This window comes from Dipodomys merriami, unplaced genomic scaffold (genome assembly GCF_024711535.1).
Source record: "Dipodomys merriami isolate MVZ:Mamm:240054 unplaced genomic scaffold, mDipMer1.0.p SCAF_13, whole genome shotgun sequence".
Lineage (NCBI taxonomy): Eukaryota > Metazoa > Chordata > Mammalia > Rodentia > Heteromyidae > Dipodomys > Dipodomys merriami.
The window spans coordinates 40,605,148-40,632,802 of record NW_027202604.1 but is presented as its reverse complement, the minus strand read 5'-3'; the positions used below and the strand labels follow the sequence as shown (position 1 = coordinate 40,632,802).

General features: G+C 64.5%; 1 protein-coding gene across 2 annotated transcripts in view; it reads right to left on the bottom strand.

Moving 5' to 3' along the window:
- Positions 1-27,655, bottom strand: part of LOC138824851 (IQ motif and SEC7 domain-containing protein 1) — a 216,901-nt gene that overhangs the window by 96,807 nt on the left and 92,439 nt on the right. Inside the window, exon 1 of one of the 2 annotated variants that reach the window (XM_070019232.1) lies at positions 17,544-17,859. The exons of the other annotated variant lie outside the window; for it this stretch is intronic. Within the exon in view, the coding sequence (XP_069875333.1) occupies positions 17,544-17,566 (23 nt within the window). The 5' untranslated portion in view covers positions 17,567-17,859. Of the gene's footprint in view, positions 1-17,543; positions 17,860-27,655 lie in introns of those variants that run through there. 2 annotated transcript variants of the gene reach the window in all.

The following is a 27,655-nucleotide window of genomic DNA, read 5'->3' as shown; positions in this document are numbered from 1 at the left end:
AGCAGCCTCTGTGAGCAGAGCCCAGCCCGGCCCCTGACTGGTCCTGCCCCTGCGCCTCCCGCACAGGCACAGCAAGGCCTGGCAGGAAAGGCCAAGAGGGCACGCAGAGCCCCCAGCCAGCATTCCTGCACACGCAGCCAGTGCCAGCCCTGCAGGGGTCCCGAGCAGGAACTCCCCGTCCTCCGAGGCCACCACGAGGAAAACCCCACAAATGCTGTCCTGTGCACGCAGACTCACGTGCCCCCTAAAGCCTGCAGCACTAAGCATGAACCAGAGCTCCGAAGCCCACGGCCACACTTCCGCTCCAGCGGTGCCACCGTAGCCCTGCCACGGGAGCAGCTGGTGGGCCCTCTCTGTGCCACACGGGTTCCACATATTTGGGAGAAAGATCGAAGAGCGTGACGCATTACAGGACCAGAGCAGGGCCAGGCCCTGGACTCCGGAGGTGTGTGCGCCACGCAGTACAGCCCGGGTTACGTGGGGCGTATACAATGAGCACGCAACCCCACCGCCCACAAATAAAGCAGAAACGTGACGCCGTGTCCACCAACACGTCGGCTCTACATCCCCGCACGGGCTCGTGGGCTGGCTATGGGAGGCGAAGGCCGGGAGACGCAGCACCTGCCTGGCAGCGCCCAGTCTTACTGAAGGCTCCCAGCCCGTGCCCAAAGCTACGCCACTTCTTCCTCCTAGGTGCCCAGGCCTGGGCAGAGCTGGCCAGCGGGGCAGGGACCTAGCGGGGAGACAAACAGCCCATGGCTGCCGTTCTGGCCATCCTCTCTGTGGCTTGGGGAGGCAGCTTCCTTGGAGTGCAGGCCTCTGCTAAGAAGGCCGGAGCTGGGGAGGGCATGGCGGGGGGGCATGGCGGGGGGGAGGGCATGGCGGGGGGAGGGCATGGCGGGGGGGAGGGCATGGCGGGGGGGAGGGCATGGCGGGGGGGAGGGCATGGCGGGGGCGGGGGGAGGGCATGGTGGGGGCCGGGGGGTTGGGGGACGAGGCACAGCGTACTGGGGTCTGGGTGCTGGTAGTGTGGGTAGTGATTCCGTGTGCGCTGTATGTGGTGGCACGTCCTTTGTTGAGTGGACATGAACACAGCATGACATTCTCCTACAGAACAGCACAGGCCTCAGGCCCCGCCTGAGCAGCAGGAAGGGCCCCAGCCCCAGGCTCTGATGGAGCCGGCCATCCTCATCTTCCTTGGGAACATGTCCCTTCCCTTCTCTGGCCTCAGTTTCCCCCTGCCAAGTGTGGACACTGGGACTCTGACCGGATCCAGTGAAGTCGGGGTTCCAGGAGTTGCTCCCAGGCCTTGACATCTTGCATCAGACTTTCAGCCTCTCTGAAATGACCCCAGATTCCCAGGTATCTCCCACAAAGCATGCGGGGGGCCACCCACCTGGTAAGACTGCCACAGCTATGGTGCCACCCACACCAGGACAAGGACACGCCCACCAGGGCGCATACTCAGACCTCTGAGTGTGACCTGTCACGCCAGCAGCTTCACGTGACCCCACCACAGCCCGTCCACACGGAGCGCCCTCCTGGGCCTCCATGCCACCCACAGCCCCGGCCCACCCCAACATGGCTTCCAGAGAGAGCGGCACCAGGGCGGGCGGCGTGTGACTTGGCTTTGTTCACTACCCCAATTCCCTCAAGATTTACTCAGCTCACCCCTGGCCATGCGCACTCCTGCTGATTGCTGAGTAGTGTTCCGGGAGAGGGGCGCACGGCAGTGTGTTTGAGCACTCACTCCCAAAGGGGCAGGGATAGTTTGGAGGGTGAACTCCCCGGCAGAGCCTTGGGGGAAAGAATTGATTAAGAGGTGGTAGGACCTGGGGGGCAGGGTGAGTAGAAGGCTGTAGGTCACTGACCATCCTTGAAGGGGGCTGTGGGTCCTTGCTTCCTGGCAGTGAGGGGAGTGGTCTACTCTGCCACGAGCACGGCCTCGATGCCCTGTCCTGCCTCCTGCCCAAATCTCAACACTCTGAGCATCAACCTTTCTCTCAGCATGCGTTACCTAGCGCAGGGGGCATCCAGGCCGGGTCGGACCTGCAGGCCGGGTGGAGGGAGCGGGAATGATGCTCAATGCCGTGTGCACGGGCTTGGTGTGAACACGCTCTGCAGGCCGGGTGGAGGGAGCGGGAATGACGCTCAATGCTGTGTGCACGGGCTAGGTGTGAACACGCTCTGCAGGCCGGGTGGAGGGAGCGGGAATGACGCTCAATGCCGTGTGCACGGGCTTGGTGTGAACACGCTCTGCAGGCCGGGTGGAGGGAGCGGGAATGACGCTCAATGCTGTGTGCACGGGCTTGGTGTGAACACGCTCTGCAGGCCGGGTGGAGGGAGCGGGAATGACGCTCAATGCTCTGTGCACGGGCTTGGTGTGAACACGCTCTGCGTTTCCTTGTATACTGGGAGGTATACTGGACCTGGGGGAGGCATACTGGGTTTTCACAAAGTTCGCGGAAGGCAATGCGCCTGTGTTTTGGTGGCCAGGCCTTCGGATCTGTGGGTCTGGAATTTGCCTCTGTTTTCCAAAGGGGCAGGACGGCGCAGAGCCCGACAGCTCGTCCCCTCCCTGTGGTTAAACACCAAATGCCACACGGAGCATCACTGAGAAGCCACAGCAGGACCCTGGGGGACAGAAAGGGCACACACACCCCCCATCCCTGCCCACGTGCTGGGGTCACGTGTGGAGCCCTCCCGCGGGCCCTCTGCCAGCGAAGGAGCCCTGGGGGGCGGCGCTGGGCTTGCCTGGGCTGCCCCCGGTCCCCAGGTCAGCCGGGCTGAGGCTGCGGCGCAGCTCAATGGGGCTCTGTGCAGCGGCTGCTCCTTTAGGAGGTGTTCCTGGCAGTGCGGCGCTGGGTGGAGGTATGTTCCCGGCTCTGAGTGTGCACAGACAGACGCCGCCTGACAGCTGGACCAACCCCTCCCAGCCAGGGTTCGCCTTTTCTCGGGGTTCCGGCAGTTTCTCTGGGGCAGAAGGGAGGAAATGGGGGGGCAACGTTCTGACTGGCGCTCCTCCCTGCTCCCCCCCCATGTCTGTGCCAGCTGCAAAGCCCGGAGGCCAGACCTCCCCACCCCGCCCCGCCCCGGGGCTCCCTGGCACGGTGGCTGCTGCCCCCCGTCACCAGGGGTCCTGCTGCGGCCTCACCCGAGCTGGGGCTCCGGCACTGTCAGGTAGCGCCCACCCCACACCCGCCAGGGCACCTAAGCCCATTTCTGCAGCTGTACTGTGGGGCTCACCTTCCCATCTCAGAGAATGGGCGTGGGGCACCTCGCCCTTGGTCCTGCCCATATTCCCCTCCCCCCACCCCAGGCCTCCCCGGGAGAAGCCCGTGGGGGCTGTCCCCGCTGTGGGTCCCGGACAGCCCGGGCCTCCTGCTGGCCCTGCTGTGGGTCATGGACAGCCCGGGCCTCCTGCTGGCCCCGCTGTGGGTCACAGACAGCCCGGGCCTCCTGCTGGCCCCGCTGTGGGTCCCGGACAGCCCGGGCCTCCTGCTGGCCCCGCTGTGGGTCATGGACAGCCCGGGCCTCCTGCTGGCCCCGCTGTGGGTCATGGACAGCCCGGGCCTCCTGCTGTCCCCGCTGTGGGTCCCGGACAGCCCGGGCCTCCTGCTGGCCCCGCTGTGGGTCATGGACAGCCCGGGTCTCCTGCTGTCCCCGCTGTGGGTCACGGACAGCCCGGGCCTCCTGCTGGCCCCGCTGTGGGTCATGGACAGCCCGGGCCTCCTGCTGGCCCCACTGTGGGTCATGGACAGCCCGGGCCTCCTGCTGGCCCCGCTGTGGGTCATGGACAGCCCGGGCCTCCTGCTGGCCCCGCTGTGGGTCATGGACAGCCCGGGTCTCCTACCCAGGCACAGGAGGCGACTCTCCTGGCTGAACTCCACACCCTCCGCCCTGCGGAGTCTGGAAAAGCCCATTCGCCTCCGGGAGGGTCCCTGGACAGAGGGGTTTGGGAGAGCCGGGCCCCGCAGTGAGACTGCGGGCATCCAGACCCTGCTTGGCCTCAGTTTCCACCTGCACCACAGGAAGTCTGTCCCGAGAAACAGCTACCTTCAAGTCCCCATCGACCCGGCGGCCGTGCGGTGCCCACTCACACCCGGCCCCCGCGAGCCCTCCCAGGGCCAGGGCGAGGCCCCCAGCGGAGGCTCAGAGCCAGTGGCACGAGGCCCGGGCATGCCCGCTTTACCGTGCTGCTGCACGGGTCAACCGGGGGCGCCAAGGGAGCAGCTGCCACACACTGAAACAATCACAATGACAGTTGCTTATAACCTACAAACCAGCTATTCCTGGATCTTTCCACGTAGTATTTTGGAGCAGTGGTTGACCACGGGTGAGGGTGGGACTGCCACGCCCATGTGCGCACACAATGCGTGAGGGCGGGCACCCCGTGCACACCACGGTCCCATGAGGGCGGGCACCCCGCGCGGCTGCGCACCACGCGTCCCGTGAGGGCGGGCACCCCGCGCGGCTGCGCACCACGCGTCCCGTGAGGGCGGGCACCCCGCGCGGCTGCGCACCACGCGTCCCGTGAGGGCGGGCACCCCGTGCGGCTGCGCACCACGCGTCCCGTGAGGGCGGGCACCCCGTGCGGCCGCGCACACGCCTGTGGGAAGGGTGCAGCACACACACTAGCCCCCGGGCGAGGTGGGCACAGCAGCGCAGGGCTCCCGGCTGGCACAGGAAGCAAGGCCTCTTGGGAATGGAAAGCCCAGCACGGGCCCAGGAGAGCGCCACACATGGACCCTGGCGAAAGCCGACACCCGGAAGCAGCAGCCCCAGCACGGCGCGGGGTGGGGCAAGGGCGGGCCGAGCTTTCGGGACGGGCACGCGCTGGACGCAGCCCGGCTGCCGGAAGCACCGCCGTGACCCCGACCTCTTCTCACCCGGCCGGGACCCGCACGAAGCAGCCGAGAATGCAGAGTTCAAAGCCTGCGTGGCCCCTTCTGGGCTGGTGACACCGCGTGAGGCCCGGTGGCCATGTGTCCTGTGCCCGGGCTGCAGTGTCATTCCAGCCCAACCCACCGAGGACAGATGCCACGGTCCCTCAGGCACAGCCAGGCGGGGAGGGGCAGGGCCTGGGGGCAGGGAACTCCACGCAGAGCTCTCCACACACAGCTCCACGCATGGCTCCACGCAGAGCGCTCCACGCACGGCTCCACGCAGAACCCCCCCACGGCTCCACACACAGCTCCACGCAGAACCCCCCACGGCTCTATGCACAGTTCCATGCAGAGCCCTCCATGCACAGCTCCATGCACGGCTCCACACAGTTCTACGCAGAGTGGCTCCATGCATGGCTCCACAGAGTCCTCCACGCACAAGCTCCATGCAGAGCCCTCCACGCACGGCTCCACACAGAGCTCTACGCAGAACCCTCCACGCATGGCTCTATGCACGGCTCCACACAGAGCCCCCCACGCACAGCTCCATGCAGAGCTCTCCACACAGCTCCATGCACAGCCCTATGCACAGCTCCACACAGAGCCCCCCACACACAGCTCCATGCAGAGCTCTCCACACAGCTCCATGCACAGCCCTATGCACAGCTCCACACAGAGCCCCCCACGCACAGCTCCATGCAGAGCTCTCCACACAGCTCCATGCACAGCCCTATGCACAGCTCCACACAGAGCCCCCCACGCACAGCTCCATGCAGAGCCCTCCACGCACGGCTCCACACAGAGCTCTACGCAGAACCCTCCACGCACGGCTCCACGCACGGCTCCACACAGAGCCCCCCATGCACAGCTCCATGCAGAGCTCTCCACACAGCTCCATGCACAGCCCTCACGCAGAGCCCTCCACGCACGGCTCCATGCAGAGCTCTCCACACAGCTCCATGCACAGCCCTATGCACGGCTCCACACAGAGCCCCCCACACACAGCTCCATGCAGAGCTCTCCACACAGCTCCATGCACAGCCCTCACGCAGAGCCCTCCACGCACAGCTGCAGGCTGGTGCTGCAAGCTCACGGGGCCTGCCAGGCCTTCAGCCTCCCCAGTGTCCAGCATCAGACCTTTGCCACAGAATGGCCCAGATTCTCAAAACAACAGGAAGCTTGGGCTTCTGAGTCCCATCTGACCTCCCAAGGCCTCTCCTCGGGTAAGAAGGCTGCCCTGCCCAGCCGTGGGCCTGTTCCTGGGCTCTGTCCCCTGCCCTCTACCCAGGTCAATCTCCAGCCAGCCTGGTACTGATCCAAACCCAGAGGCACTCACCCGGATGAGCACCCTTCCTGGGGTCCCCCCGAACGCAGACAAATACATTCCCCAACTTAATCCTAATTTTCTTAGAAGATTCAGTGAGGATTTACTTTAGTATAGCAGGATAAAGTAGGGAGAAATAGGGAAGGGAGAGACAGGAACCTAACTCCTGAATAACGGATTCATCCTTAGCGTTCAGAAGGAATGAGAGGGTGGGCAGAGTGTCCAGCCTGCAGGCCCGTGGCGGCGTGGGAGACCGGCTGCACTGTCTGCAGAGGGAAGTGCCCAGGCGGAGGAGCCGGGCTCCGGGCGCTCCGAGTCCTCAGGCCCCGGTGCCTGGGCATACTTGTCTCTGGATAAACAGGAGGCTATCACCTAAGCCCAGACCAGGCAAGAGAAGGAGGAGAAGAGAAGGAGGAGGAGAAGGAGAGATCCAGTCCAAGGCTGCCAGCCAGCAGGGGGCTTCTATTTTGGGGCGCAAGATGGCACGGCAGCAGGCTTTGTCCCCCACACATCTGCTCGTGGCTTGGAAGGCAAAGCCTTCTCCCAGCAGATGGTAGTAGCCCTGGCAGGCGCTGGGTGGCTCCGGCCCCCACCAGGCTGGTGGCTGTGGGCAGCAGCCAGGGCGTCTGTCCTCACTGGGGGATGGAGGGCGCATCCTCCCCAGGGCTCAAGAGTACCAGACAGTCCCAGCCCCGACCTCACCCGGGACCCCCAGGGCACTGCCCTGCCTTGGAGACAGCAAGGCCCCTCCCGGGCCCCAAGACCCCCGGCACCAGGTGTGCGGTGTTGTGTGTCCCAGGTGGCGTCTGGGTGCGCAGCGCTGGGGCGTCAGGTGCTGAGCCGGCCTGGGGAGGGGGGGGTGTCCCGAGGCTTTGGCCTCTCAGTGGACACCAGGCCCTTTAGAGCCGAGCAAACATAACGTGACACGTGACGTGCTCAGGCCCCAGGCCCAGGCTCTGGGGCTGCTTCTCAGGACTCCCTGCCCTCCGATGGCCACACGAGGCATCTTCAGCCCAGCCCAGCCCCAAGGGCACCCTCAAGACAAGAGAGGAGGGAAGGCTGAGGACTCAGGCTACCATGTGCCCACGAAACCTGGGCCAACACCACGCCCATCCTGGCTCTGGAGCCTCCATCAGCCCAGCCTCCACCCTGCCCAGCCTCAGCCCTGCCCAGCTTCCGTCCTGCCCAGCCTCCCTCCTGCCGAGCCTCCGCCCTGCCCAGCCTCTGCCCTGCCCAGCCTCCATCCTGCCCAGCCTCAGCCCTGCCCAGCCTCCACCCTGCCCAGCCTCCCTCCTGCCTAGCCTCCACCCTGCCCAGCCTCCGCCCTGCCCAGCCTCCCTCCTGCTGAGCCTCCGTCCTGCCCAGCCTCCGCCCTGCCCAGCCTCCCTCCTGCCCAGCTTCATCCTGCCCAGCCTCTATCCTGCCCAGCCTCCATCCTGCTGAGCCTCCACCCTGCCCAGCCTCCATCCTGCCAAGCCTCCATCCTGCTCAGCCTCCGTCCTGCTCAGCCTCAGCCCTGCCCAGCCTCTATCCTGCCCAGCCTCAGCCCTGCCCAGCCTCCATCCTGCTGGGCCTCAGCCCTGCCAAGCCTCCATCCTGCTGAGTCTCTGTCCTGCTCAGCCTTAGCCCTGCCCAGCCTCCATCCTGCTGAGTCTCCGTCCTTCCCAGCCTCCATCCTGCTGAGCCTCTCTGTCCTGCCCAGCCTCAGCCCTGCCCAGCCTCCGTCCTGCTCAGCCTTAGCCCTGCCCAGCCTCTGTCCTGCCCAGCCTCAGCCCTGCCCAGCCGCCGTCCTGCTCAGCCTTAGCCCTGCCCAGCCTCTGTCCTGCCCAGCCTCAGCCCTGCCCAGCCTCTGTCCTGCTCAGCCTTAGCCCTGCCCCGACTCACAGGCCTGGCCCTGCCTCTTTCTGTCTGTACCGAAAAAGCAATTTGCCCAAGGACGTCACCAGAAGCCCTGGCTCCTCGGGTTGGAGCTACCTCGTTTCCATTTCTGTCTTCAAAATGCACTGCAGGAAGGCTCAGTTTGTCTCTGCCCTGCTGCCTGCTGGCGGTGACTGGGGGCGGGGGCAGGCGAGGGCATGGGGCTGCATCTTCACTATGTTAAATGGCAACCGAGGCCACCTGCTGGGCCTGGGGGGAGGCGGGGACTGGGCCTCCTTCTGGGAGGGAGCTAACAGACCCTGTCTGGCAGCCAGGTCTGCCATGGCCGCCGGCAGAGCAGGCCTTCCAGACAGCCAGGGATCAACCCACCACCGGTCCCCCAAGGGCTCTGCACCACATTGGGGGAGGCTGAGTCCCAGTGGGGGTCAGCCCTAGATGGAAGTCAAGAAGTCAGGAAGGAAAGGGCTACAGGTCATGACCAGAGGCCCAGCTGGAGGGAGGACTGAGACGGGGAGGTCATGGGCTGCCTTGTCTCAGTCATCAGGACTCAGCAACTTGTGTCTGTGTGTGTGTGTGTGTGTGTGTGTTTGTGTGTGTGTGTGTGTGTGTATGTGCGCATACCAAAACTGGGACTTGAATTCAGGGCCTGAGCGCCGTCCTTTGGCTTTTTTGTTCAAGGCTGACATTCTACTATTTTGAGCTACCCTACCATTTGAGTCACGGCCTTTTGGTGGTTAATTAGAGATAAAAGCCTGCCCAGGCTGGCTTTTAAGGATGATCCTCAGATCTCAGCTTCCTGAGTAGCTGGGATGAAGGTACGAGACACCAGACACCGGTGGCGGGTGAAGCCCTGCTTTATGCCCCAGACGTCACGTGGCGCCATCTCTGCTCTGCAGTGAGGGCATTAGCGGCCTCACCTGTCTCCACCCACACAGTGAAGCCAGCGGTTTGTCCTCTACCACAGAGAAAAGCTGAACAACAGAAAGAGCCAGTGGCTCCCGCCTGTCATCCTAGCTACTCAGGAGGCTGAGACCTGAGGATCACAGTTCAAAGCCAGCCTGGGCAGGAAAGTCCAAGAGAGGGGCTGGGGGTTTAGCCCAGCGGAAGGGTGCCCGCCTGACGTGCGCAAGGCCCTGGGTTCAGTTCTCAGCCCTGGTTAAAAAAAAAAAGACATATGAAGCTACAAAAGACCAAAAAAAAACAAGGCAACGGAAAGTCCAAGAGACTCTTTTTTTGTTGTTGTTGTTGGTCGTGGGGCTTGAACTCTGGGCCTGGGCGCTGTCCCTCAGCTCTTCAGCTCAAGGCGAGCACTCTACCACTTGAGCTACAGCGCCACTTCCGGTTTTCTGGTGGTTTATTGGAGATAGGAGTCTCATGGTCTCTCCTGCCCGGGCTGGCTTTGAACCGCGATCCTCAGATCTCAGCCTCCTGAGTAGCTAGGATGACAGGCATGAGCCACCAGCGCCTGGCTCCAAGAGACTCTTATCTCCAATGAACCACCAGAAAACTGGAAGTGGCATTGTGGCTCAAGTGGTAGAGCACTAGCCTTGATCTGAAGAGCTGAGGGACAGCGCCCAGGCCCAGAGTTCAGGCCCCATGACTGACAAAAACAAAAACAAACAAAAAAACCCCAGCAAGTGTGTGAATGGAGAGCAGGCCCATCCCGCAGGGCGCAGGTGTGTGAGTCATGAGCAGGCCCATCCCGCAGGGCTCCGGTGTGTGAATGGTGAGCAGGCCCATCCCGCAGGGCGCAGGTGTGTGAATGGTGAGCAGGCCCATCCTGCAGGGCGCAGGTGTGTGTATGGTGAGCAGGCCCATCCCGCAGGGCACAGGTGTGTGAATGGTGAGCAGGCCCATCCTGCAGGGCGCAGGTGTGTGAATGGTGAGCAGGCCCATCCCGCAGGGCGCAGGTGTGTGAGTCATGAGCAGGCCCATCCCGCAGGGCACAGGTGTGTGAGTCATGAGCAGGCCCATCCCGCAGGGCGCAGGTGTGTGAGTCATGAGCAGGCCCATCCCGCAGGGCGCAGGTGTGTGAGTCATGAGCAGGCCCATCCCGCAGGGCGCAGGTGTGTGAATGGTGAGCAGGCCCATCCCGCAGGGCTCAGGTGTGTGAATGGTGAGCAGGCCCATCCCGCAGGGCACAGGTGTGTGAGTTGTGAGCAGGCCCATCCCGCAGGGCGCAGGTGTGTGAATGGTGAGCAGGCCCATCCCGCAGGGCACAGGTGTGTGAATGGTGAGCAGGCCCATCCCGCAGGGCACAGGTGTGTGAGTCGTGAGCAGGCCCATCCCGCAGGGCGCAGGTGTGTGAATGGTGAGCAGGCCCATCCCGCAGGGCACAGGTGTGTGAGTCATGAGCAGGCCCATCCTGCAGGGCGCAGGTGTGTGAATGGTGAGCAGGCCCATCCCGCAGGGCGCAGGTGTGTGAGTCATGAGCAGGCCCATCCCGCAGGGCTCTGGTGTGTGAATGGTGAGCAGGCCCATCCCGCAGGGCTCTGGTGTGTGAATGGTGAGCAGGCCCATCCCGCAGGGTGCAGGTGTGTGAGTCGTGAGCAGGCCCATCCCGCAGGGCGCAGGTGTGTGAATGGTGAGCAGGCCCATCCCGCAGGGCGCAGGTGTGTGAATGGTGAGCAGGCCCATCCCGCAGGGCGCAGGTGTGTGAGTCGTGAGCAGGCCCATCCCGCAGGGCACAGGTGTGTGAGTCGTGAGCAGGCCCATCCCGCAGGGCTCCAGTGTGAGTCGTGAGTGCACCTGTCCCACAGGGCGCAGGGTACAGGGCACAAGGCCGGCAGCTCTGGTCCCAGGAGAGCCCTGCCCCTGGTGACATGCTGCTCTTGGAAGAACACAGATGTCCCTATGTGTGATTCCTGACCACCAGTGTAGTTGCAGTCCTGGAAAACTCAGCATGCACCCAAATGACAGAGAACGTGGGGGGGGGGGGGGGGCTCGAACTCCTGAGCACAAGTGATCCTCCAGCCTCAGCCTCCTAAATAGCTGGGATTATAGACTGAGGCTTAAAATTTGCATTTTGACCTTTCTTTCACCTCCTGCTCCCCTCCCTCCCCCCCTTCCCTGTGGTCTCCAGGCTTGCACTGTACCACCAAACCACACCACAGCCCATTCTTCTGTGGCTTAGATGTCAAGGGGTGTGAGGTCCCAGGCTGGGGGCCAGAGTCGCCACACACATTTTTTTTCCTCTGCAGAGGCACCAGAACCATAGCCGCGGGCCACCCTGCCTGCCGCGGGCCTCCCTGCCCGCCGTGGCCACCCTGCCCGCCGTGGCCGCCACGGGCCGCCCTGCCCGCCGTGGCCTCCCTGCCCGCCCTGCCCACCATGGCCACCCTGCCCGCCCTGCCCACCGTGGCCGCCATGGCCACAACGGGCCGCCCTGCCCGCCGTGGCCTCCCTGCCCGCCCTGCCCGCCTTGGCCGCCCTGCCCGCCGTGGCCTCCCTGCCTGCCGTGGGCCGCCCTGCCCGCCCTGCCCGCCCTGCCCGCCATGGCCGCCACGGGCCGCCCTGTCCGCCGTGGCGTCCCTGCCCGCCCTGCCCACCGTGGCCGCCATGGCCGCCCTGCCCGCCGTGGCCGCCCTGCCCGCTGTGGCCGCTTGCTTCCTGCAGCTGCTGCCATTCAGGCCCTCTGCCCTGGGCCCACAGTTCCACCGTGCCTGTCTCCCAGAGGCGGTGACCCAGCCCCAGCCAAGCTCTGCGGCCGGCTGTGGATGGCTGTGTCGGCAGAACTGCTCTGGAAGGGGCACCAGCCAGGGTGCTGGCGGCAAGCTGTGCCACACAGGCCTGGGGCTGGCCTGACCCTCACAAGCTGGAGCGGCACCCCCCCACCGTAAGACTACCGCCTCTCTTGGGGCTCACTAGTCACCACGTTCCCCAAATCGAGCCTTCTCCAGGGTCCAGACTGGGTGCACAAGGCAGGGAGTGGAAAGCCACGCTGCATGAGGCAATGTGAAAAGCAGGTAAGTTCTAGAAAGACCAGGCAAACCGCTCACCACTGTGGCCTCTGGGACGGGGAGGGGCCATCGTCACAGTGTACGGATCTTTTTGTGCCATATGGATGCATTATCTCTGCGTTGCATAGGTAAAGGGAAAGAAAAACTGGAAATATGGCTCTGTGTACACTAAATTTGGTCACTCACACCTTCATGCACGAAAGCACGCGTGTCCTGAAACACATTTCCCCCTCCCACCACCAGGGCGGCGCGGCTAGCAGACACAGGCAACAACAAGAGCTGGCCAGGACACAGACTGAATGCTCCCACGTGGCGGTACCGGACCCCGTGAACATGGCAAGGCGGTGCTTCATGACGCGTGACCATAGGGGTCTGGCAGATGCACAAGGGCTGAAAGTGGGGCCCATGGGGGGAGGGAGGGGGACACCCTGGCTTCATGGCAGGGTTATTCGCATTCTTGGGTGGATGAGTAAACTGTGGCCTGGGCAAATAACGGAGTATTGTGCAGCCATCACAAGGAAGGAAAGGCAGACGCAGGCTACCACTGAGAGCATGGTACTGAGGGACATCAGCCAGGTACAAAAGGACAAAGACAGCATGGTTCCACTCGAGAGATCCGGGAGCAGTCGGCTCTCTCAGGCAGCAAGTGGGGTGGTGGTGTGGGGAAGGGTGGGGAGCTGGCGTTTCATGGGGACAGAGTTTGGAGTTGGGAAGACAGAGAAGTTCTGGACTCGGGTAATGGCGGTGGCCGTGTTCACTGCTGCAGCGCTGTGGCTACGATGGCTGGTGCTCCCTGGGTTGTGTCTCAGCTGCGAACAGTTACTGGTGCAGGGCCGGCCAGCCATGCAGGGGTGCTGGGGGCAGGGGCAGCAGGAAGGAGAGTGATGGAGGAGGCTGGGGACTGGAGGAAGAGGCATGGGCTGGCTGGGAGGTGGAGGGGACACAAGGCCGTGCCAGGCAGGGGGCTACAGGGCAATCTCACGGTGGTTGAGAGATGTCCTGGCAGGACGGGGCAGACGGACGCAGGGCCCGGGAGAGGGCTGAGGTAGGGTGCCAGCGTGCTGGGAGGGGCGGGGAGGCCAGTTCTGCCTCAGATCTGTCCACATGTCTATCCACTCCCCACTGCCTCCTGCCCTCTCCGGGGGCCAGCTGGGCCTTGCTCCCTTCCCAGGTGGTTAGTGCCCCCAGACCGGGTGCAGGGACTGGATGAGCAAGCAACCTTGACTCCCCCCACCCCCAGGACAGCAGCGTTGGGAGTGAGCCCCGGCGCTGGCACGGCTGTGGGGACAGCACGTGTGTCCCTGCAGCTCCAGGTCAGTGGTGGGCCGGGGGAAGGCAGGGAAGGCAGGGTCTGCCCAAGGCCACGCAGCCGGACAGGAGCCAGAGTGCAGGCCCCCCTCCCCCCCACCGTCCCCCACCCCTCCTCCGCCGCAGACGCTTGCAGAACCTGGGGTCAAGGACGTCATCCCCTTTGACCAACAGGAATCTTTGGGGCGGGGGGGGGGAGGACACAGGCACAGAGGGAGCACTGTGGGAGCACCGCAGGGAGGCAGCAGGCGAGGCTGGAGGGACAGGCACACGGGTGGCGCGGCCCTGCCGTCCTGTCCCCCCTGCCGGCCCACAGCCTTCCCTGCTGCTCTTCTGCGCTCGTGTCAGGGGCCCAGGGAGCCCGGGGCCTCATGGGACTCGGCCTTTCCAGCCCCCGCCCGCTCCGCCATCGCCCCCCTCGGCCGTCCTTGGGCACTCAGGAGGTCCCTGCTTGCTTCCAGCCCTGACCCCCAGTCTGTCTTACTGCGTCTCCCTCACACGCAGGATCCCGGCGGGCGAAAGCTTCCGTGTGGCCGGGCACAGTGCTCTGGTCTGCAATCCCAGCTGCTTGGGAAGCAGAGCACGAGACCACGGTTCAAGGCCAGCCGTGGCATGAAAGGCTTTGTGATACCATCTCCATCCAAGGCTGGCTGGGTGGCGCACACCTGTCACCACCCCCCAGTGACAGAGGGGCCCAAGTAGGGGGTCAGGATCCACGCCGGCCTCGACATGCAGTGAGCCCTGACTCACAAACAGCGCAGGCCAGCCCAGCCTCACCACCCCCGTGAGGTGGTCTGGGCTCCACTGTGCTGTCTTATCAGTGGGGGTGGGGTAGCAACAGCGCCATCTTCTGGGTCACCCAAGAGTTAACGGCTGAGGCCTGGGAAACGCCTGGCCCGGGGCCCTGACACCTGCCTGCCCCCAGAGCTCCCTGCCCACCCCCCACGCTGCATCCACCCCAGCCAGAATGACCACTATTCCCTGGATCTGGGCTCTCTTTCCGAGCCGGCCCTCGGCCCTCCGTACTGACGTTGCCGGTCCACACCTGTTCCTCCCAGCGGCCTGCCAGCTCCCAGGAGCAGAAACGACTGCTCATAGTGCAGTGCTCGGCCCCATCAGAACTCCCTCACTGGACACAGAGTTCCTGAGCGCAGACGGCGGGTCCACACCTCCCCAATGCTGGAAGAGGCTGCCGGGCCTCGGCCGGCACAAGTGGAGTCCTGCAGCAAAGCAAGCACAGCGCCAACAACCAACACTCCAGCAGCAGGGCAGGTTGGGCACCGGGAGGGTCACGGTGGAGCCTGCCACACCTCCCCAGGAAGCGGGGCAGTTCCAGGGAATGAATGAGTGAGGGGCGCATGGTGCGGAAGGAGGAAGGGCCCTGCCCCAGCCCGCCCAGGAGCCTGCCCCTCAGACACCGGCCAGCCCCACCGCGGCACCCCCTGGGGCCACACCCAGCATGTGACACAGCTCCCCGTCACGGCGTGTGGCGGTGGCAGTTTGGAGGGGGCTCACCTGCACGTACTCGTGAACAGCACCACTGAGACGTGATGAATCAAGCTGGCAGTAAGTTGGACGAGGGAGCAGATTCCTGGAGGTCTTGTGGTTGCTCCTCGTGTGGTTAGTAAATCCCCATCCGCCAGGCCACCTTCAAGGGTGCCCGTGCCCCAGCCCAGGCCCTCGTCCCGTCTGCTGGAGCAGAGCCTCCACGGCACCCCCTGCGGCCTGCGACGGGCCGGGCGGCGGGGCAGAGGAGGCCCGGGGAGTGAGGCTGGGTCTGTCCAGGCCTGGGGTATGGCCAGCTGGGGGAGGGGCCACACTGCCCACGTACAGCAGGAAACAGTTGTGTGATCCTCTCTGTGCCTCAGTTTCCCACTCTGTAAAATGGGATCTGTGATCTATACCTGCGGTAGCAGTCCGTGGGGAGGCTCGGGAGCCTCCTGGAGGCCCGGGTACTGGCTAGATGCCGTGCTGGCTACTTCCTGCTACCATGAACGCTCAATGCCACGAGCCCTGCGCTGCGGGGCTGGGCAGCAGGAAGGCTGAAGGAGCCTGCACCAGCCGCCTGGGCCCGGGCCCGGCCTGGGCCTGTCCTGGCTCTGATTCTGGGGGCTAAAATGCTGAGCAAACACAGGCTACCAAGTGCCCGGTGGGTAGCCGGGCCTCAGCAGGGCCTCCCCGCGCCTCCATGCCCTTCAGAAAGGACAGGGCAGCACGGAGTCCCAATGCCCTGCCAGGCTGTTTGGGAATCTCTGGTGCCCACAGCTTTGGTGGCAGCAATAGGAGGTGGGGGTGGGGTAGCACGGATGGTCAGGTGCCCAGGAGCTGGGGGCACAGGCCTCTGCAGCAGGCTGGGCTGCTGGCCCTGACAGACTAGATCAGGCTCCTCAAAGGGATGGGAGTCTGAACAGAACCGTCAAGCCCGGCAGACGGGCCGCTGTCCGCACAGGCACGGCTCAGGCACGGCTCAGGCCCGCCCCTGGGCCCCGCAGACACTGACAGTCCAGCCACCCCGTGTCCTGACCCCAGGTCCCGGCAATGAAGCCCAGAGGGAAGGTTTCTCGTGTTGCTCTAGGGATCCTACAAAATCTCCACCCCAGGGCTGGAATATGCCCAAGTTCCAGAAAGACTTGTGGAGCCTCAGTTTCCCCTTCTGACAGTGGAGTCTCCAAGCCTGTCCAGAAATGGCTGTGGTGAGAATCACAGGCCTGGGGCCGGAGGCAGGCATAGGGCTGCTGCTCTCCACGCAGAGCCCCACAGCTCACCCCAATGCTGACCCCTGTCCCAGCTTCCACGCACCTGAAAGCTGAGAATGTCTCCCAGTTGGCACCTTGGCCTAAGCACAGGTGCAGCTGGTGGAGACAGCCCCCTGCCTGGAGGCCCTGTCCCGGAGGCTGGGAGGCTGGGGGGGCTGGGGGGCCGGGAGGCTGGGGGGCTGGGGGGCCGGGAGGCCGGGAGGCCGGGAGGCTGGGAGCTGGGAGGCTGAGACGGAGTCTCTGCCAGGGAAGATGGACTGTTGGTTTCCCAAACTACAGCCCGGGCCTGGTCACAGGGAGTGAGAGCTCATGTGCATTCGCTCACACCAAAAGCCAAAAGCCAAAAGCCAACGGTGGGCTCTTCCACTCAAATGGCAGTGCGCACGCAGCCCTGTGCACGCACCGCGGAGGCCTCAGCCACGCCAGGCTCCGCCCAGCCTGCTGATGGCGGTGTTTACTTCCCTTCTAGCTCATTAACATGAGAACAGCCCGGGGAAGCAGGGAGGAGGCAGAGCAGCACTTGGCTGACCTTTGCTACCTTTGCTACCTGGGGGACTTGGGGTGCTCGCAGCTGCTCCCCCCACCCCGTTCCTCTCTCCCCTTCCCCTCTACTCCCCCCCCCCCGCAGAGCTCCAGACTGCCCTCTTCTCGCTGAGAGATTGGCCACACTCTGACCTCAAGCGGTCTAGAGGTCAGTCAACAACCCTGCAGCCCCCGGTGCTGGGCCCAGACCCGCAGGCATGCAGAGAAGCTGGGCCTCAGCCCCCAGGGCCTGGGGCTCCTAAGCGCAGAAGATCCCCAGCCCCAGCAGCACAGCGCACAGCCCCAGAGAGCCAAGGAGGAAGCTGGCATTTGAAATGCTCTGCCCCCTGGGAAGCCCGGCTGAACCAAACATGCTCCTTCATTTCCATAAATACCCCGGCCCGTGATGTCACCGCCCTTGCAGACTCAAGCAGCCTGCGTCCCTGGCAGCGTCCCGCAGACAAGCTCCCCGACGCCCGCCCACAGAACACCTGGCCGCTACAGCTGGACAGGGCGGCTTCCTGGCGCCGACCCTCGCCTGTCCAAGGAGACGTGGCTTCCTGCCCCAGCCTCGCGCTGCTGCCAGCCTCCCATCGGCACGGCGGGAGCGCTGGGCACAGGCCTGTGGGCCGGGCCAGAGCCACAGCGCCCGCCGAAGTCTGGGGACCCTGTTTTCAGATGGGGTGGGGGTGCCAGCCCGGGAGCCAAAGAAGCTCACCGCCTGGCGCAGACTGCTGACTAATAGCAGCTCCCTCACCACCAGCATCTCCAGCGCGGGGAGCAGGGCCCGCGCCGGCCTGCTGCCGCACAGTACCGGGCCCCCAGCCCCCGCCCCGCACAGCCAGGCCTCCCTCCCGAGAGCCCCTCGCGCCAGCTCCCAGCTCAGACACGAACCATCACACATACTCACAAATAGCGTCTTCTGCAAGCCATCCTGTCTGACTCGGTCTCCCCTCTCTCCCTCTCCCTCTGGCTGGAGATGCGCAACGTGGTTAAGAGGAGGAGCAGGCAGCTCGGCAGGATGTGGAAGGGAACCGAATGGGGTAGAAGAGCAGTCACATTCCAAGGTCCTAGGAGGCAGGGGGGGCAGCCGCGGACTCCGGAGGGGTCCCTGGCACACAGGCTCACACGGACCCCAAGAGCGGGGAGTCACCACGGTGGCCAGGCCGGGTAGGGGTGTCCGACTACCAGGCCTTCCTCAGGACTTTTCCCTCCTGCGCAACGGGGGTGGCGGGTGGGCAGAGGGATGAGCCGGGAGGGCTGGGGGGTGTCGGCGCCGGGCTTGTGCTCACAGCGTCGGGAGAAGGGGAGGGAGCACAGGATCTCCCCCCCCCCCAGCAACGTAGTGCGGCCGCGCTGGACCAATCGCGGAGGAGGCGCTCATTACCATGGCAACCGCAGCATCCCGCGCAGCCACCCCGCGGCGCTCTAGAGCGGCCTCTTGCAGCCGAGTCCTGGCCGGGCTGCGGGCTCAGGCACTGAGGCTGCACTGCCGCTTCCTGGCCCAATCTGGAAACCTGGAAATCTGTTGCTGAAATGCGCGCATGGCCGGGGTGTGCGGCGATGACACTGCTTTCCAGGGCAGCACAGCCTCTGGCACAGGATTCAGATGCCGAGAGAGCACACGGAGAGTGCACCCCGAGTCAGCCCGGGAGCACGCGGGGAGTGCACCCCGAGTCAGCCCGGGAGAGCACACGGGGAGTGCACCCCGAGTCAGCCCGGGAGCACGCGGGGAGTGCACCCCGAGTCAGCCCAGGAGCACGCGGGGAGTGCACCCCGAGTCAGCCCAGGAGCACGCGGGGAGTGCACCCCGATTAGCCCGGGAGAGCACACGGGGAGTGCACCCCGAGTCAGCCCGGGAGCACGCGGGGAGTGCACCCTGAGTCAGCCCGGGAACACGCGGGGAGCACACCCGGAGTCAGCCAGGGAGCACGCAGGGAGTGCACCCCGAGTCAGCCCGGGAGCACGCGGGGAGTGCACCCCGAGTCAGCCCCGGAGAGCACACGGGGAGTGCATGCGGAGTCAGCCCGGGACGTGGGGAGTGCACCCCGAGTCAGCGCGGGAGAGCACACGGAGAGTGCACCCCGAGTCAGCCCGGGAGCACGCGGGGAGTGCACCCTGAGTCAGCCCGGGAGCACGCGGGGAGTGCACCCCGAGTCAGCCTGGGAGCACGCGGGGAGCACACCCGGAGTCAGCCCCAGGCCAGCCCGGGCCCAGCCACTAAGGGCTGTGCACCTTGGCAAGTCTCATATCTTCCAAGAGCCCTGAGTGTTCCATGCACGCAAAAGGGGCCACGAGGGCTGCGCGGCAGGGTCCTGGGAAGAGGACCACACACACACAGGGTGCTGCAGACGCATGGCAGTTACCAGGCACGCCGATCAGGACCCGGGGGCTAGGGACCGCTTCTTGTGTGTGTGTGTCTGTGGTGTTGTTTCCTCCGTGCCTCCCCCTCCCCCGCCCCAGCACCGGCAGGGGCCAGGCCTGCACACAGGAGGAGGAGGAGGGCGGTGCAAAGCCGCAGCCAAACGGACCAGATCAGGACGCACAGAGCAGGTAAGACAGAGGGGGGGCGGGAGGCCGGCTCCCACCGCTGCTGGTGGGGCGGGGAGGCCTGCTCCCTCCATCACAGCCTCTGGGGCTGCTTTTGCACAAAAGCATTCCGTCCCGGCCGTGCGCTGAGGAAGAGCGGGAGAGCCGGCCCCCACGCCCTGCCGGACGCACGGCACGTCGGGCCCAGCCTCCCTCTCTTGCTGCGGTCTGGGGGCACAAGACTGCCCCGGACATCTTGGTGATGGGACCAGAATGGCCCTAAGGAACAACAGAGCCTGCGGGGCAGACCACGCCCAGGCCGGCACGGTGACCGCGAGGACAGGCGCACCATCTCAAGGGACAACAGGGCTGACCCATCCTCGGAGAGCAGGACAGAGGTGGTGGCCAGCCAGGTCCATCCTGAGACTGGCATGGTGGCCCGTGCCACACCAGCCCTCCATGACAGCTTCTCCGTCTGGTAGATAGGGCGAGCGCCCCTCACCACTGGAATCCCGGGAAAGTGGGCCTGGACCCCCAAACTCTGGGTGAATAACAGAAGACAAAAGCAGGGGGGAGGGGCACGCCAGGCAGAGGGAAGAGTAAGTACCAAGGCCCTGAGGCAGAAAGAGAGGCTGGGCGGTCAGGGGATGGGACTGGCAGGGGGGAGGGGGAGGGAGGGGCTCAGGCACCGGGCCTGTCTCCCCCATCCCAGCAGCTTGCCTGTTGCTCACTGTGAATCAGAAATGTCAACTACCACCCCAAGTGTGAACAAGGTTCTTCCCTGCCTTACAATCCTGGACAGGCTCAGTTGGGCCTGGCCTTGTCCTCAGCTCGGCGGCCGCCCAGACCCCACGGGGGGGGGGGGGGGGGGGAGGAGGACGGACACACACACACACACACACACACACACACACACACACACACACAGAACACATTCTTCTCACTCTCCAGACTCTCAGACCCCCATGACATTAGGGAAAGAACGCTGCTGCCTCCTTGAGTTCCATTCCATCCTTACAACAGCAGAAATGGGCCTCAGAGAACATAAGCAACTTGCCTGAAGCTGCACAGCAAAGGAGAGGGTGGGTGTGGGGTCAGCCTGGCCTCACTCTCCTGGCGGGGACAATGATCCTGGCTGGAGCCACTGGTAGCTAGGCAGCGGCGTCAGACACAACGCAGAAGCCTCCGTTTGGACAGCCAGTGCTGCCGCAGACCCCACGCCCAGCTCCCCCTCACTGCGCTTGAACAAGGGTTTTTGTTTTGTTTTAGCTGGTCATGGGGCTTGAACTCGGGGCCTGGGCGCAAACCCTCAGCTCTTCAGATCAAGGTGAATGCTCTACACTTGAGCCACAGCGCCATTTCTGGTTTTCTGGTGATTTATTGGAGATAAGAGTCTCATGGACTTTCCTGCCTGGGCTGGCTTTGAACTGCGATCCTCAGATCTCAGCCTCCTGAGTGCCCGGCTGGCTATACAAGGTTTTGATCACCACACTGGACCTCAGTACTGGGAGCCGGTCCGGCGTTGCAGGCCCCGCAACTCAGTGATCCAAGTCATCCCGAGGGCAGGAAGCTGGTCTGATTGACTACCAACCTGCTGGGGGATCTCCCAAGGCTGTGTCTCAGCAATACTCCCTGGAGGGGGCCGGGGCCTGGCTCGGGCAGCTCCAGCCCGTAATCCTAGTCAGGAAGTATGCTGGAAGGGTTAAGGCTCAGAGTCTGCCTGACCAAGCGTTAGGGAGGCCCTATCTCAGTCAACAGTCCAGGTGGGGTGGCACACACCTGGAGTTCCGGCTGCTTGGGAGACACTGGGAGGAGTACCAATCTGAGGTGGCCCTAGGCAGACACTAAAGACAACATCTCCCAGAGATCAGCCCAGGCCAATGCAGGGGCAGGGGTGTGGCCCTAGGCAAAGGTCAGACTGCCCCCAGGGAGCCGCGGCCTCACCCAGGAGGAATCCCCCAGAGCCTCCACAGCCGGGGCTGGGCGGTGCCATCCGTCCCAGCCGTGCCTCTGGGGACGCGCTTGGTGCTTGGTGGGATCACCAGCGCTGGAGAAGGATGGAGGACGGCGAGGGCCGGCCGCGGTGCCCGGCTTTCTGCCAAGGGGACCGGGCTGGCCTGACGGTATGCTGGGGGGAGGGGTCCCCAGAGTCCCCTCCCCGCGGACGCTCTGTGCAGTCAGGAGAGAGGCCACGACCCCCGGGCGCCCCACGCCCGGGCAGGGCCAGCCTGGGAAGCCCGGAGTGACGGGGTCAGCGGTCAGGGCAGAGCCGAGGGAGGCAGAGCCGGCAAGGCCGCCAGGCGGTGTGGGGAGCCGCCCCGGGCCGGCCTCCCAGGCCTTCTTGTGGGCTGGCTGGCTTGAGCTCACCCGTCCTGTGCCGGGACACGGGCGCCCGGGCACCCCCCCTGCAGGGCCGGCCAGCACCTGCACTGGGTCTGCGGGGCTGGGCGGCGCGCATTCCCCGCCCCCCGCCAGTGCCAAGGCCCTGAGCCCGCCAGGCCTGAAGCCCTGGGTAGCTGTTCACCGAAGCCTGTTCGAAGCCGCTTCCTTGCTCCCCGGAGATCACGCACGGACACCCACGCTTCTCCCGTGTCTACGTCAGCTTTAAGCTACGTTTACATATGAAAATAGGACAAGGAAAATGCTGGAACTCTCTTAAGAAGCAGGGGGGGGAGGATAGGGAAGGGGGACTGAGGGGCTAAGAGGGATTAGGTCCATCTCATGCATGTATGGAAACGCCCGGAGACACACACAGGCGCACACGCACACACACACACACACACAGCCACACACACACAGCCATACACACACACAGCCATACACACACACAGAGCCATACACACACACACAGAGCCATACACATACACACACAGCCATACACACACACACAGCCATACACACACAGCCATACACACACACAGCCATACACATACACACACAGCCATACACACACACAGAGCCACACACACACACACACACAGCCATACACATACACACACAGCCATACACACACAGAGCCACACACACACACACACAGCCATACACACACACACACACACAGCCATACACATACACACACAGCCATACACACACACACAGAGCCACACACACACAGCCATACACACACACAAACACACACAGAACCATACACACACACACACAGAGCCATACACACACACAGCCATACACACACACACAGAGCCATACACACACAAAGCCATACACACACACACAGCCATACACACACAGCCATACACACACACACACAGAGCCATACACACACACACACAGAGCCATACACACACACACACAGCCATACACACACACATACACAGAGCCATACACACACACACACACACACAACCATACACCACAGAGCCATACACACACACACATAGCCATACACACACACACAGAACCATACATACACATACACAGCCATACACACACACATACACAGAGCCATACACACACACAGGCACACACACACAGCCATACACACACAGAGCCATACATACACACACACACACAGCCACACACACACAGCCACACACACACACAGAGCCATACACACACATACACAGAGGCACACACACAGCCATATACACACACAGGCACAGAAACTCACAGGCACACACACACAGCCATATATACACACAGCCATATACACACACAGCCATACACACACACAGCCATACACACACAGCCATACACACACACACACACACACACACAGAGCCATACACACACAGAGCCATACACACACAAAGCCACACACACACAAGGCACACACACAGGCACACGTAGAGGTACACACACGCAAGGCACACACACAGCCATACACACACACACACAGCCATACACACACATACACACAGCCATACACACACACAGCCATACACACACACACACAGCCATACACACACACACACAGCCATACACACACAAGGCACACACAGGCACATGTAGAGGTACACACACACACAGGCACACACACAGCCATACACACACAAGGCACACACACACACACACACACAACTGATACGTTCTAGTAAAGAAATCTTAAATACATAAAACGCAAAAGAGCGAGTGAAATGAAAAACACCCACAAATTAGACACAGGAAGAGATTAGCAACAGTGGCTAATAAAATAAGCAAGAACAAGAAGATGAAAACCATTATCACACTATTCACAGCACGCAATTGAAGAAGTATGAATTGCTTCCAGAATCAACTTTCATTTAATACTTTCAGACTGGAGGTGACGGGGGTGACGGGAGGGGGGTGATGGGAGGAGGCTGTCGGGAAGGGCGGAGGGCCCAGCTGGGCAGGTGGTCTGTGGAAAGGCACAGCTGGCAGGTAGAACGGCCCATACCAAGGCCCAGAGGTAGGGAGATGGAGCAGGGGCTCACCTTGCTGGGGCTGGACTCCATCCTAAGGGCAGGGGGCTCCGTGGGAAGCTTCCGGGCAGGAAGGGGGCGTGGGAGGTGTACGCAGTAAGCAAACTGTCCCATGGGGATGTGCTGGGGGAGGGGACTGAAGGCCGGAGATCCGGGGTCAGAACCTTCACTCTGGAGGGAGGAGGGGCTGAGTACCAGGCCTGGTGACACCTCCAAGAGACACAACAGAGAGGGGAGAGGGGGAGAGGGGGGCCTGCTTTGGGTCATCAATGGGGAAGTGTGGGCGAGGGTTTGGTGGGACACTGTCTGGGTGGGCGGCGCAGGCAGAGCCCCGGAGGCCAGGACTGGCAGAGAAGGAGTCCAGAACCGTCCACCCCAGGCACAGGGCCAGAGGGAGGAGAAAGCGGGCTCCCTCCCCTGCCTCCCTTCCAGCCACTGGCCACCGTCCCCTCTGCCACCACGATGCAGGCCTGCCGGCCATCCCCCCAGCAAGAGGACCCATGGCCTCCTCCCTGCCTTCTGCTGCACCCCAAGCCACACCCAAGGCCTGGCCATGCCCTCAGGACCCCATCCTGTGCCAGCCCACTGGTTCCCAGACAGGAGGGGCTGACCCCACCCCACCTAGCACTGCCCAGCTGGCCTTCACGCTAGGCCCATCCCTGCTCTGTGATCCCTTGGCTCCTCTCGCTGCCAAGTTCCCCTGACCTCAGGGCCTTTGCACGTGATTACCCCCCAGACAGTGTCCTCCCAGCACGGCTGCTCCTGTGGTTCCACCCTGGACAGCTCCTTCACGGTCATTGGCTGGAGCAGGACTGCAGGTTTGTTTACTAATCTGCTGCTGTCTCCCCATGGCAAGTCCTTTAGTGACCATGCCCAGTGGCCTGCACCTGAGGGTTCCCAGTGGGCACAGGGGTGATTCCAGGCCTCCTGGGGAGGAGAGAGGCCCGGCCAGTGTTCCCGCTGGGAGGAGGCACGTCGGGGAGGTGGAGGTCTGGCCCAGGTGCAGCCTGGGTGAGGGGGTCTGGGAAGCGTTCCCCGAGGCCAGGAGGCCAGGCCGAGCCTGGGCCCTCCACGCCGTGGTCAGGCCTCAGGCCCGCGGGCAGCACCAGCGTGCTATGTGCGTCCGGGGCTGGGGCCAGGCGGGGAGGGGGAGCAGAAGTGTGGCCCCCTCCCCCCCCCCCCCCCCCGCACCAGCAGCCTCGAGCTGGAAGAAAGGTGTACACTGAGCTGCTGTGTCTGGACGTGGAACCCCCGCGGCGGGGAAGGGAGCCGGCCGCCAGGAGGGGAGGGCCGGGAAGGGTGACCCGGGCATTAGGAAGCGCATGGGCCGGGTGCAGGGGCGCCTGCCGCGGTCAGGAGGGGGACACCCGGCCACACGCCGTAGAGCGCCGCGTGCGACCACGACCGCGTGTGCTCCATCACACGCTGCGACCACGACCGCGTGTGCTCCATCACACGCGGGGTATCTGGTCAGGTGAGTGGGGGAGAGCAGCCTGAGCGGGGACCCGCCACGGACGGACGCATGCTCTGCAGCCAGCACGCCAGGGAAGGGGTGGGGCAGACGGGAGCAGCTGAGCACTGTGGTCTCTGGAGTCACGGGGGTCCTGGGCGCCCCATCTCCCCCCGCAGATAACGAGGGGCGATTCTTCCCTGTCTCCTGCCCCTCCTCCTCCCCTTTGCTGGCCTCCTGTGCCCCTGGCCACAGCAGCCCCATGGGGGGAAGGGGGGCTGCTCCCACTGTACCGCAGCCGGGACCCACCCTCACCGTGGCCACGGCCCCGCCCAGGCCCACCAGCCCAGCCACACAGATACGCGGCAGGCGGGAGACCAGCCGGCCCTGGGGTCATTGCAGGGGTTTCCCAGGACGGCCGGGGCTCTGGGGGAGCCTGGGCAGCAGGGATGGACAGGGCCCGGGGAGCCCGAGTGGTGGGCGTCCCCAGGACGTCCAGAGACGCAGAGGCACAGCAGAGATTGGCCACAGCCAAGTGCAGCTCTGAGGTTAACCCGTAGGAGGGGGCAGGGTGGGCGCAGGCTGTACCCCAGGGAGGCAGACCCCGCCCCTGGGCCCCCCAGCAAGCCCAGGCCGAGCCGCGTGGAGAAGCCAGGCAGGGGTGGGTGCAAGGCCCAGATGCACCAGCAGAGGGCAGGGCCTCGCTGCACCCACAGCTTGCAGAGTCAAAAGACCCGGGGCCAGGGCCACAGGACGATGCCCGGCTGCCCTCCCACCTCCTCCCCCAGCCTGCCTGGGGCCACCCCCAGGCCCAGGCCTTGCCCTTGGCCACCACACCTGCCCCTCTGATAGCCAAGCGCTCCCCATCTCTAAAGGGAGTCTCAGTGGGGCTCCTTCTCGCCCCCTGCTTAGAACAGGTGAAACCTGCCCTCCAGGCCGGCCTACCCCTTGGGCACCCTGGTCACTCCATCACTCCAAGGCTCCGCCCTGGCTCTGCTCGCTCTCCATCCCCAAGCCCTGGGGCCTCTGTCCCTGCTGTCCCCACTGCCCAGGAGCCTCTCCCATCCCATTGCTGCCTTCTTCCCAAAGGGCGTCTGGGGAGACAGCCCTCCCGGGCACCCAGCACCCAGCACGCAGCCCTCTGGCCCCGTTTCGCATCTTCCTTGCTTGGCATCAGCTCAGCCTCCAGGATCACTGGAGCAAAACCCGGTAATGGGCGGTAACCGATTACGCCGTCCCGTGGCCAGTGGCTCAGCCCCACGCCTCAGGAGCCTCTCCGGGCTCGGGGCAGCGGGGCCGGGGCTGATCCAGGCCGCACCGGTGGCCCTCGCGCCTCCGGTGACGTGGCAGCAGGCCGGAGGAGGCCGGAGGGCCCTCACGCCCGCCGGGGGCCGCCTGTCTCCCGCAGGCTGCCGCTCCGGACAGGGCTCCGTCCACTTACACCCTGGATCCCCAGGGCAGCAGAAGGCAGGCCGCCGGGTCCTCCAGCTCCGGCTGCCAAGGGCCGGCGTTCTGAGGTACTGCGCCCACCTCGGCCTCCCCAGCAGGTGGGTGCTGGGTGAGTCCTGGAGGGCCCAAGGGGGTTCGGAGATGCCAGCTGGGGCCTCAGCAGGCTGGCGGTGTGGGTTACAGCGCCCACGTGGTTGGCTCCGCCTGGAGATGGCACGCCAAGCCCTTGCCCTTGCTCTACCCAGGGGACCTGGCCAGGCCCCCTCCCCTCCACCTAGCCCTCTGGGCAGGCCAGGAATGTGCGAATGACCTCTCCCAGCCAATCAGAGCTTCAGTTCCCTCCCCCGCACAGCGATTGGTTCAGCCAGGCCCATGAGAGGCAGCCCCGGGGTTTTTGTTGGATCTGCCTGCCTGCCTGCCCTCCCGTCAGCTGGGGGCACCGCAGGATGGAGACGGAGGGAAACAGCGCTGCTGGGGGAAAAGGGGAGATGGCGGCGGCTTCGTACTGGCCTCCACCACGAGCCTGAGGACACAGGACCCCCGTGCCTCCCGTGCGCCTCTGCGTAACCGGCTGAGGCGGCTACCCCTTAACCAGGAGCCGCCGCGCCCGTGCCGCTGTCAGGCCACACGTGATGCTGCAGCCATGCGGGGAGACCAGGGAGGGCTTCGCGGGGCCCCGGAGGGAGGAAGGAGGTGCCAGACAGGAGGCGCTGTGCCAGCAGAGCCTGGGAGGGCGCTAGCTCTGCCCTGGGATTTTCCTCTCCTCTGAGCCCCACGCCCCCCACAGCCGCACCCCTGCTCGAGATGCTGTCCCACCACACACACAGACCCAAAAGACCAGAGGCGCATTACACGCAGAGGGGGGGCTGTGCCCCGTTAGCTTTGCTCCTGTTTACGAGGATGGGGAAGAACGTGTCTGACTCTACTCCCACAGGGCTTGCGCTGCACGCTGCCTGGAGGTGACCCCACCACACAGCCAGAGCACAGCTGGGGAAACTGAGGGAGAGCTTGGGGGCCCGGCCACGCCATGCTGGGCAGGGGCTCCAGCCACTAGAAGCGGCGAGGCCGTTGCCCAGGGAGCCCTGGGCCTGTGGAGCAGGGGGCCGCAGTCTGCGGGGCTCATGGACGTGCAGTCTCTGCGCCCCCTGGTGGGTGGGGTGAGCCGGTTCCACAGCACATCCACTCGGGGGACCG